We start from the raw sequence: 12579 nt of genomic DNA on the forward strand, positions 1-12579 counted from the left end.
GAACAGAAGTCAGCCCAACAGTATCCTGTTGTTTTGATTCTTTTTTTCCTCCTCTATATAACATAACATTTTAAACCATTGGTTGTTTTAAGCTGGTATTTTTCATGCTGTCTCTAAGGGATCTGAGTCTTTTTTTTTTTTTTTTTTTTTTTTGTTATTCAGTCTCTGAATAATATTATGATAATTTTATTTGGTCACTTTGTAGTTTGTTTTTTTGTAAACCAAGAATGAAGTACACAAATCAGTACGTGGAACTCAGCTTCACAGGGATTTCTGTGACCAGTCCATACCAATTTAGAGTTCAGACATGACTGAATTAATTCTGCTTGAAGATTTGTTAATTATGGGTCAGCTGAGCTGCAGTAACCAACCATGTGCCAACCTGCAGCCTGTGGGGAGGATGAGGTGAAGTATTTTAGTTTGATCTGCTTTAATTAAGACCAGCCAATACGTGCTGCCAGTTCGGATGTTGCAGGGCAGGTGCGTGGACTGTCTGTTAACGTGGCTCTGCTGACAAGTGGCGATGCCTGTGGTCAAACTGCTGCTTGCTGGTGTCTGACCACCCAGTCAGGCAGTTTTAGCACTTGCTAAAGGTTTGATCATATTTACATAGTTTGAATTTGGTGTTCAGAGCCTCTCTGCATCTCATTTTCTGCTTCTCCTGCTCCTACGGCAGGCATCCTTGGACCCGTCAGGTGTATCTGGGCTCTGCTATGGGACTGCTCTCAGGGCTGTGGCTGTTGCATGTTCAACAGGCATGAGTCTGAGAGGCCCAAGGGAGGAGGCAGGAGCTGGGGCTGCAGGTATGCTTGTGTGAGTGATGCTGAGGATAGCCCAGCCGATATGGTCCTTCTTGCCAAGTGCTCATGCTCAGCTGATACCAGCGTTTCAGTTACTCACAGGGACTCTTTCCAGAACATTTAGCAAAGGCAGAAGAGATCTATCAGTAGGCAGACTGACCTTGGGGTATGTAAGTAGTCTGTGGACATTTGCAGCTGGCAGAATGAATGTCCGAAGCTGGGCTCTGAGTTCTGCCAGGCTTTGACTCGTTAGAAAGATCTGGTCACCCAAGCATGACGTAGATTAAGACTTTACTGCCTTCCTGTCAAGTGGCAATTGTCAAACTAGTCTTCTCTGTAAAGCACTTCAAGATTTATGTGTGGAAAGATCTGTATGAGAGTGAGGTATGTACTAGCTGTTAATTAAATATTCGGTGCTACCTGGAGTAGTAGGGCTTTCCTGAGATGGAACAATGTATGTGAATGAGCATGGTGCTGATAGAATCTTTTTATGGAGCCGTTGTAAGAGTCAGAATTGCAGTTTTACTAGGTATTTCTTTTGTTTATGAATTAATTTGTGATGGCTGTGTGATTTCTACAGTGGAAGGAATCATAAGACAGAGTCTATCTCTGAAACAAATATATATATATATATTTTTTTTAAAGTATGTGTGCATGCACAACACGCAGTCAGAAAACGATCAGATTTAGGTGTTTGATTTATATCCATAATGTAATTTACATTTTTAACCTTGAATGCCAATAGGAAAAAAAAACGCCTGAAAGAATTCCTTTGCCACACCAGAGTAACTAAGAAGGTTGTTCTGTTACTGAACAGGTGATAGCACCTTTCAACACAGCATACTTTGAACTTCTGTTTCTAGCAAAAGCTTAAATTTCTAAAATAATGAGATAACATCCAACACTGATTAAAAACACAATATATGTAAATACATTTACATAACAACAATGTATTTTATCAAATAGTCCTTTATTGTCTTCACAGAGAAGACAAATGCCAGCTCTTACAAAGCCTGCCTTGAAGAAAGTAGTGTCAAAACTTCACAAGATCTAAAATTGTTAAATAGATTCATTCATCCTTAAAACACTTCTCTCACCACTTGAGCTTTTTTTGGAGATATCTGATAAAGCCAGCAACATGTTTAATATTATTTTACAGTTCTATGCAAAGGAGTTGATCCTTGTTAAGGTAAACCAATATGCATTATTTTATGAGTGGAAGGAAATACAGGCACATATTGACGAAGAGTAGCTGGGCTTTTATTTTTTCCTTTTTTTTTTTTTTTTTTTTTGGCTTATAGACTTTGCAGTTAGATTTCAGAATACCATTGCATGCCTAAAAGAGCTGTTTTTATCCTCTGCTGTCTTCACAGCAAAGTATACAATCTCCCCTCTGTCTTGTAGGCATTTCCTGTACTAGGAATTTTTTGCTAAAATTTCCCACTCTTGCTGCTCCTGTTTCAGCTCATTGGCTGCTGTGGTAATGAGGGCATTTGGGACTTCCTCCTAATTGAAGCACTGCATTGTGTAAACTCCTAAACAGGGTCAGACAACATAGTGTTGCCAGCTGCACATCTGCAGCCATCTGGATTTGTGGCAAAAGCACTAAAATAGACATTGTGTAGCAGAGGTGAAAGAGTGATGAGGGTGGTGCAAATCATATTTGCACAAAACTGCAAAGTAAATGCCCCATATTTGATCTGCAGTATATGCAGAATCATTATTGAGATCTTGCTTCTACATTAATACGTATCAAATAAAGACAAATGGGATACGCTCTGTGAAGAAGCTTGCTGCCTCATTCCCTACAATTGCACTGTTACATGAAGAGATAAATAATCATTAAAGCCTCTGATACTCATAAACAGTTCTCTGCTCCCACTTCTATGTCTTCATTAAGATTCTGTTTCTAATAAACATTGTTATTGTAATAAATGGATATATTCAAGCACTCTTAAGGAGAAATAATTGCACATCGTCAAATTACAGCTTTCAATACTGAAGACAGAGAGTCAGGTGAATGGTCAGGATTGTTTTCTGTCTGTACTTATTATTAGTTGTTTCGGGGGTGCCTAGATGAGGGATTTCTCTTTTCCTTTATGATCCTTTCTCACTTATCAGCATCTCTAGTGGCCTTTCCTGTGTGTCTCTTGAAGTCAGTTCAGGTTTGGGACTGTTTCATTCAGTTGGACTGCATGTCATGGAATGGGCAATAAAAGGTGTGGTCTCTATTTTTCTTTGCAAGCTTTTGTTTCTTCATTTGTGTGTTGGCTTTCATGGGCATTAGCAATATGGGTTTGCTTACTAGGTAGTTTTACTGCTGTTTTTATGCTGAATGTATTTTGTACAAGTGATGTGAGACAGCTCAGAATGAAGTCACAGTCCTAGATGAATGCTTTGCATGTAAAGGCTTTCAAAGTGTTTTAAACTAATTTTATAATACCACATGGATCCTTTACCCTAATTGCAGTGTGAAGACTATAAAGTATTAATAACAGTGAATTTAAGGTAATATACTTACAAGTGTTTTGGATTTTACTTTCTAATTTGCCTGACTTGTTAAAACTCCTTCCCAAACAGGTAGCACTGCTCCCTTCTAAAATTGGTAGGGCTTCCTGGTTTTATTTTAATATCTTCTTGGGATGAGATTCATAGTTGAAAATGATCTTCCCATTTTGTCTGTAATACTGCTTTTATTCTTTTTTTCTACAATGCCATTGATTTTTCACAACTAATACAGACCCTGTTAAATTTAGCAGGGATGTTACCTTCAATTTTTAACTAGAAAAAGGTAATGACCTTAATGCGTTTGTTTGGCTTAAAATAATTGTAGAGGAAAAGAAGCTTATACAGAGGTCATTATAACTGGAGTGGAGTTAGTTACATGCTTTCAAAGAAAGCTGTTTTATTGCAAAACTAGTTTTTAATAAAATTGTTTAATAAAAATGTATAAAATTGTTTTACTGAGCTATTTACATAAATTTATCATTATAGATCAAATAGCAATGGACAGTAATAAACCAAAGTCAAGAATTACAGGTGTAGGTTTTGCATTCATATATTTTGCCACAGTAAGCCAAAACACATTTTTTTGGAGTCTCACAGGTATTAATCATATGTGCAGCCTGTTTTTTCCATAGTTACATTAAAACACCAAGGTGCTTGTACTGATAGGGTATTTGGCCCTTTGGTTTCAGTTGTATGATGAATATGGCATTTCAGTGAAAGTGGACTTCCTTGAACTGATCTCAGGAATAATGTCTGCATAATGTAGCTTGCCTTGAGTAGAAGTAAGATAGAAGCAAGAGAGTATGAAAAGCAGGAAATTCAGATAGTGTCCTTCCTCCGAGCCTCTGAGAACAGTTGGCTCCAGTCATATACTGACTGTAAAACCACTAGTCTGTGACCAGAATCTTTAAGAGATGCCTTTTACATGTTTGGTTTTTATTGAAACAGGGATGAAAGACCATTTATTTTGAATTTTGCAATTGAATGTTGATCTTGAATAGGAAAATGGAGTTGTGTAGATTACCTAGGGTTTAAAGCATGAAGTTACATAGCTGTTGGAAGTGATTGTTGGTATGGGTAACATTACTACTGGTATTGTGCTCATCAAGGAATAATGCTTTCAACATGTAAAGAAGGGTTAAGAAACAAATCTCTCTCAACAGACAGAAAAAAAATATTGCTTTCTTGGATAGCCAAGAAAGTACAAAGGGCCAAGGCCAGGCCATAAGGAGACACAGTCTTTTTCACATTTAGCACTTGAAGTCCAACAGAGTACCTAATTGATACGACTGCGTGCAGGGTTGAAAATCACGTTGCAGTGATGCTGTATGGAATTCATCTTCTAATAAGGAAGATAAATGACAGGGTTTTGAACATGCTTGTTTTTCCTTTGCAAATATTATGGTATTTTAAAGGTTGAAGCTGAGCACCTGAAAAAAAAGGTGCTGAAAATTTTGATGTGAAGTTGCTTTTCAAATTCCCTAATGACATAATTACATTAAAGCAACTTTTTTTTCGAGTATCACTGATAGATCCAGAGAGTAAAATTAATTGCTCTTTGATCAGATTAAAACCCATCTTCCTAACTAGGTCTGTTTGTTGAGGGAAGTATAGAGCTTATAACTTTGGATAATGGCATCTTCAGTATTTTTTTTTTTTTGGCAAAAAGAAAATAAGGAGAATTTAACACTTATATCAATTTCTCATTTAGATAACTTATCTGGTGTATTTCAGCCTGAAATAATTTTACTTTTTGGAACATGAATTGATTTTTTATGTGCTTTTAGAAGGCAGATTTGAATTGATCCTTCCTCTCCCCATCACCATTTTCAGACCAAAATAACTAGTTTTTCTTAGATGATGGGAATTTTCTCTAAATTAACATTTGTTGCTTTTGGATATTATTTTTTAAAATTAGAAAAGCTTTGTTACATGGGAAAAAACAATTCTCACCTAAGTCTTTTACCTACTACCACTTGGAAGGTGTTCATTAAGAAAACTTCTCAGTAATGTGGAACTGTGCCAGCACTTGGGTAGTTGGGAGCCAAGTGCCAGACAGTTCTTTGGCCTCCAACCAGCCATGTTAGCATTACTTAGCTTGCTTTCCTTGTGTCCTGGCCATTTCTAACCCTCTGAAGAACTACAGTACAAAGCAGCCAGGTACAGTTAATGTCTCAGTGGTACAAAGCATTCGGGAGACTGTAGGGGATGTGGGGCCAGTGCTTCCCCCTGGAGCCGCTTGCTCACCCCTCTGCGGAGCATCAGAGACTGGTCAAGCTGTCACGCCACGGCTCGCCCCCTGCAGCGGTGGCACACGGCTGTTTTAACTGCACTCAGAATAGCAGGGGCCTGGTGACTACTTCTCAAAATGATCTTTTACATAAGCAAACTTTGCTCAGGCATTGTGTGTAGGTTTCCAGCACTGGTGACGGTGCTGCCGTGCAGATGCTGCCTGTCAGATGACGCAGGCAAACTCTAGAGAAGAGATTTACACGTATGAATAACTGCTCAGTTAGGAAAAAAAAGAAGGGAAGGGGAGGCAGAAGCCTTTATGGACATTGTACTTAAGTATTTCATTTTTATTGTGATATGATAATAAAATGAATAAGGAGAGACACTGAGAAGTGAGTGACAAAGCTGGCAAGGTCTCTGTGGTTACATGCTCCCAGGGTTACCTTAAAGCTTGCCAGTTATTACTGCTTGGTTAATATGTGCCTCCTGCTTTCATACAGCATTAACATCATTATGAAAGGAGCAACTTATACCATTGTTACATACTGACTGTATGCAATGTATCACAGAGAAGTAAAGGCTATCTATCCCTGTCAGAATTAACATTACTATTTCGTGGCATATAGCCATACTGCAAATAAATCATTAAATAATATTTCACAATTAAACATATAACTTTATACTGATATTTGTCTTTTGTAAATGGCCATGAATATCAAGACCTGTATTAAAATTCTGATTTTTTTTTAAAGAAGAGTATATTGTTTAAAAACAAAATTTACTAGAAAAAGACTTACTGCCCTCCCTTCTTTTCTTGAGAAAAGCAATTTTTTTCCTATGCTTTTCCCTATATCTTCAGAAGTTGCTATGCAGTATGGTGCTGTATCTTTATGCTGAATGCAAGAGAGATATTTTCTATTTAATCAATAGCAGACATATTATCTAAGATTTATTTTTTCATTTTCTTCAAAACTCCTGGTCATTTTTTACTACAGAAAATGTGCTCCTGTGGAAATCAACCCAGGCATTTGCTGTCAGTTTAAGCAAGCAAGAAGCAATGAGAACAAGAAAAAACACAAAGAAAATGGCCTCAAGGGAAAGCTCTGCATAATGAACTTGAAATTGCTACTGCTGGAAATACCGTTTCTGTTTTTCCTGCCAGGGCTGTTACCTCACACAGCAATTTTAGCTTAAAACAGGGAGTGGAGCTTATCTACAGCATCACTGAAGACCAAGGTTTATGCTGCTAGATTTTCCAAACTCTAGAGACCACTATGCTCTGTAGCACGTTGATGGCATTTTTAAAGGGAAAATAGGCCAGGCATAGCCATGGGCTTGCTCAATGGTAAGAAGAAAAGATAATGAACAGGAACAACAAAGCTTATGAAAGCCACATTTTTAAAGGAAATCCACCCCACATTTTTCAAGTGGGTAACTCGTAAGTGAAATTAATGGGGAGGCCATGCAACTTAAATGATAACAGTTTGTTTGGAGATACAGAGATAATTGCCAAGATTTTAGTTCAGATTCCCAGCTTCCCATCTGCCTGTGAAAGTAGTACAAGGAAGTTCATTTTAGATTAAAAGGCAAAGCTGTAGGCTGAATGAGATCTCCTTTACCATGTTATGTCTTGCATATGGTCTCACAGAAGTCTTGGTTAGAGTTTGAATCTTGCCTAAAGGAGAGAAATACAATGAATGAAAAGGAGACGTGAGAAGAGAAATTACAGTGCACAGCACTGTCAACAGTTCTCCACTCAAAAGCTTCAGAACACAGATGAATATTTAGTAGTCTTTTTAATGCAATAACTGCTTTTCAGTGTTACTCATCCATCTGAGCAGTTGCTGTAGCTACAGCATAACCCAGAGAATTGGCAGAAAGGGAACCATGTATTCTGCCACGTTCCCTGGCCCAAATGAAATATTTCATGAATGTTTGTATATCCAAAAGCAGATGATAGCAGGAAAGGCCTATGAACGTGTACACACAAATCCATTTCCTAAACCCAAATGCAGATGGTCATTATTATCAACCTTAGGTTTCAGAACTTTCTTGTTTAAATACATGAATGTACCCTCAGATATTTTGTCACCAAATGCGTATTTAATCCTAACTTGCATCCTGGAGTTTTATAGAAAGTTATGTCATATAAGAAAGGTTAGTCCATAAAATAAACCTCATTAGTGGTTTAGTACTCTAGAAGTGCTGATTTAAGGTCATTAGTTTGTATAGGTGCTGGCTGTTAAAAATCTTATATGACTCTGGGGAAAGCTTTTTTAATGGAGTCAGTTTACTGGAAAATCAACAAGGTCAGGGCTGCTCTCGTTCTAATATTTGGAATGAGTCAGGTTTGACATTTCAAGTTGAGAAAACTCTGAATGTAGAACCAAGTTAAGAATATACTGGAAGGATGTTTTGGGGAAGGACAAATTAGATTTTTAAACTGACATGCAATGCTAAAACTAGGAACGGTTTGCCTGGATTCAGAAAAATGACTAATACAGAAAAAATCTGAACTTATTTGGGAGGAAGAAATCAGCGTAGGGGATGTGTGCAAAACCTTTAAACATCCTGTGCAGTAAACAAGGATAGGGACAGGTATTTTGTGTCTAGAACTAAATATATTGCTAGTACAAAGCCACCATGGGAAAAAAAAATCAGCTAGTAAGTTAATCAGGAGCTAAGAGGTGAAAGAAGAAGCGATATTAATTTTAGATCTCAGATCTCACTCCTCCTAAGCCGAGTTCCTGTCTGTTGAAAGGGTTGTCACATCGCCGAAAGGATATGATTGCCATGGAGATGATTAGAACTTTTCCTATGATTTAGATTTTGCTGTTAAGTCTATGGTTAGTTCTTATCTTTTCTTTTTATGGAAGCATGGAAAATCTGAATGCTAGTTACAATTGCTAGTTAGTATTAATACTAAATTCAGGTGATTTTTTTTTTTTTTTTTTTTTATCTCAGGCAATTTTTTGTGTTCTTTCTATTACACTTCATGGTGTGAAGCAAGACTAAAGGTATTCTCGACTGTATCATAGGGATGTAGTAGAACAGGGAGCTGATTGCTGTCTGTTAGAGCTTGGGCCAATGCCCACAGGATAGTATTTCTTGCCTTGCTGTTTTTCGTAACAGCTATGCATATTGCATTTTTATCTAAGGACTGGGAAAGCTATATATATATGTTCTGTAGAAAGCCTGTACTTTGTACTGTTACTGTTCAGGTGAAAATTGTTCTTTGTACTTCAGTGCTGTAGCTCTGTGTCAAAAGGTTTTCTCAGCCTTTGGGGAGGATGTTCTTTGCTTTTAACAACTGTTAAAATATCTGTGAGCTAAGAATTTTAATATATGTTACTCTTCATAAAAACTGTAGTGATCTACAATAGTATGCACCTGTCAGACAGAAGAAGGTAAAAGACACCTCCAATATCCTCACTTTTTATTTCACTGCAAATTACATTTCTGTACCTGAATTTGCATAGCTCTGTCCAAAAGGTTGTTGACAGAGCTTTCAGATTCTCTATAGCATTCCCCACTGTCAGTTTTGGAGTATTTCAGAAACTCTTTGCCCTGAGACTCATTGAAGAAATGCACATGTTATTCTCTTGTCCTAAATAACATTTATTGACTTGTTGCAGCTCACATATGGAGAGCAAAGGGCAGTACTGGTCCTTATGATAGAGGAGATAGAGAAATTATTTCCTCCTGGAATATGCCAGGCATACAAATCACAGTAAAGGGCAAGAGGGAGATGGTTGTTCCTTTCCTCTACCCTCTAGAGCTGACTATTGCCAGTGGTGCCAGAGAGAAGGGTAAAAGGTTGCACTGGGTCTCCTGGGACTGACTGTGGTTGGAGAAGATTTTCCTTCTGTTCTGAAACATCACTAGGCTGATTACTGAGATGAGCTGTGCTTGTGGAGAAGGCTGGAGGAAGAAAGGACAGCTTATCTGAGCTGCCAGTACAGAAAAACACAGAATCTATATTTATTGCCAAATTCCAGAAGGATCAAAGTAAAGCCACAGAAGCATAGAAATGAGTGCCTGTTGTGCTCAGTGCTATATCCCACCCAGATTGCTTCTGAGGGTAGTGCACTAGGCCTGCTATAGCAAATATTTTGTCATTGCTGAATTCTGCCTTGTTCTGACCCTTGCACCTGTAAGAACTTGAATACTGATCCCTGCTATTCTTGGAGCTGTGGGTTTTCTTCATCCACGTCACCATCAAAGATGGGAAATGTAATAAGAGGAAATTGTTGCTAGCAGCAAGGAACCAGATACAGCTGATGAAGACAAGTTGTTGGAAGTGACCATCTCTTTCTGTATAACTGAATGAACAGTTATTCTATGTGCTGACCCCAGCTTCCCTGCAAACCAGAAGGAAAGAACCCTTGGTCATGATCAGCAGATTTAGAGACTCTGCTCAAAGCAGGAGAGTTGACCATGCTGGCTTCCCTTTTTCTTGTTTATTGTTTGGAAATCTGCAATAATTTCACTAAAATTTATTGGGTTTGGTGGGAAAAAAAAAAAAAAAAAAAAAAAGAAAATCAGTTAAATGAGAATGTTCAGATTGCCTAGTCCCTGATGTTTCAAGGGAGTTGCTGTGACTCAACATAAAAATCTTAGTGTTTCAATTCTCATCTTTATGAATCATGTTAGAATTGTTTTTGGTTTTGTTTTGTTTTTCTCATGAGAGCTGTAGGAATTATTGGGATGAATTCATGTTATCATTGTCACAATTTTGTTGAACTTGGATTCAAGATTGAGTTACATTTCATAAGTGTACTGATTATTTACTACTTATAGGTAAAAGAACTGTACTTCAGTATGCAGAAAATTTTCTTGCATCAAAGTATTGAGTGGATACTCGTTAGTTCAGGTACTCACGTTTCTGTTTCATCTAATAAGGCCACAAGGATCTGAAGCCAGAGTAAAGTAATAGAAGACAGCTTTTTCTCTGACAAACTGAATTTTGCTTGTTAAACACCACCACAAAGTTATTTTTATTTATGCCACATTATTTATGAGAAGCACTCTCCTCCTTTGTGTGTCTCAATTTAGCCAAAAGTCATTTGTGTATATTCAAGAATAACTAAATAAGGTCATTAATTGCATTCTTCTGGTTGACGACAAACTGTGCATATGAGCCATTTCCCACAGTTTTCTTTAAGCTGTGTGCTTGTTTTTTAATATATATATAAACAGTCCTGTCTGTAGAACTGTTCATATCTATAGTGATATATGAAAAGATTTATAATCTTCTGTTGGCTCAACGGTTTAGAAAACCTAGGCAATTAATCTGATTTGACAACATTATTTCTTGTATTTATGTAGCATTAACGCTTTAATTTGCTGGTCTTTATTCCTGTTTAGCAGTGTGATGTACCTATCAGTAAACTTTAATGCTATATACACAGAAGAGAGAAAGCACCGTTTTTTTTTTGTTTGTTTGTTTGTTTTTTTAAGTCCCACAGTGAACCAAAGTTAGAATACAGTGGCCATCTCTACACTTTTTGATCACACGTGTTCTACCTGCAGTAGAGCTTCAATATAAAGCTTAGTAATAAGGCTTAATACACGCTTATGGTTTGTCCTTGGCTATTAAGGCTGAATACCATAATTGTCATAAGTAAATTAGGAGTCATGTCTTCCCGTACAGGTAAATACGTGTCTTAGAGGGGATATTTTACATTCACAATCTGTATTTTTCTTATTTGTGAGTGTGTGAGAATTTTTAACCAATTGTATTGTTCATGAGCTATAGACAAGTGAACTTGGTTTAATGAATAGGAAACAGACCATGCTTAATGTTAAAATATCCATGGCGACACTTTGTTCAAGCTTAAGAAGCAAAGCTAAAGCCAGACTAGATAAACTTAGGTGGGAAAATATGGATCAAACCCTGTTAAGCATCTACTGGCAAACCAATTCTCTGTTGTGACCTGGAGCTCTCTTGTGAATTTTTCTCTGCGGTCCAAAATCTGGAGCCCACCCATGTGAAGTGCTGAATGTTGGGGAAAGCCATGTCGGAAGAGAAAGTGCTCAGCATCTTCCAGGATTGGCCCTTACTTTGGTCCCCGTACTATGCGTTATGAAGCTTGTTTTTCTTGAACTAATAGTTATTCTTTTTTCCCTCTTTCTGAAAACTAGGTTATGTTTTGTTGATTCCAAGTCCTGGTTAGAGAAGTTCATTCTTTCAGTGCAAATAAAGTATAGCAAGCCATATGGCCTATTCTCCTCCTAAGAAGATTAACTTACAGAACTTGGATCGCTTATGTTGTGTTTTGTGCTGGTTTGGTTTTGTTTCCTTAAGATGAGATTGCCATCTCTGTAATACTAGTATATTTTATTTGCTGTAATCTGATGTACCATTTTTCTCCCCTTTTTCTCCTCCCCCTAAGATTATCGTTGGAGAAACTGCAGTGTTTTGCCTACAGTTAGCTACAAAGGATTTTGAAAACCAAGAAAAAACAATATTAACTGGAGACTGTTGTTATATAAATCCACTGGTGCGCAGAACCATCAGATTCCTTGGTATGAGCAAATTAATGTTTCCATTTTCTGAGTGATGAGAGTGATCAAATATGTCTTAAGTCTGACGTGGGGAAAATATTCAGTGTTTCATGTGTAGTCTTAATTTGGGTGCAGTGGCTTCTTTCCTTTTGGGGAGCAAATTAAGTTTCTTGGAATTTTGGATAAAAAACAGTTGCAGAAACAGCGGGAAGAATAGAAAAAATTGGGACCATGAGAGGCAAAAGACAACTGCTGAGCCCTGACTAGGGTGAAATGGAGAAGGGAAATACCCTTATGCCATATCTATGGTCAGTAGTTTCTTTTTGGTTGTACACACGTACAGCAGCCAAAATTGAGGACATTGGGATATAAACACATGTCTGAAAGCAAACACCATTTAGGTACTTTCCCAGCCTGGAGCATATATTATAATCGATGATAGAGGACTGAATGAAATCCTTGGTCTGCAGAAGTCAGCTGTAACAAAACAAACAAACAAAAAACCCCAACCCTCCCCCAGCTTCAGTGAATA

At 37.5% G+C, this 12579-nt stretch overlaps 1 protein-coding gene across 7 annotated transcripts in view; it reads left to right on the forward strand.

The window, feature by feature from the left end:
• The window catches only part of PLPPR5 (phospholipid phosphatase related 5), a 257024-nt gene that overhangs the window by 176661 nt on the left and 67784 nt on the right, over positions 1-12579 (forward strand). For all 7 annotated transcript variants that reach the window (XM_068690249.1, XM_068690246.1, XM_068690250.1 and 4 more), the window contains one exon: positions 11936-12068. In XM_068690249.1, coding sequence (XP_068546350.1) covers positions 11936-12068 — 133 coding nt within the window. The remainder of the gene's footprint in view (positions 1-11935; positions 12069-12579) is intronic.

The sequence above is a fragment of the Anas acuta genome, chromosome 8, assembly GCF_963932015.1.
Source record: "Anas acuta chromosome 8, bAnaAcu1.1, whole genome shotgun sequence".
Classification (NCBI taxonomy): Eukaryota; Metazoa; Chordata; class Aves; order Anseriformes; family Anatidae; genus Anas; species Anas acuta.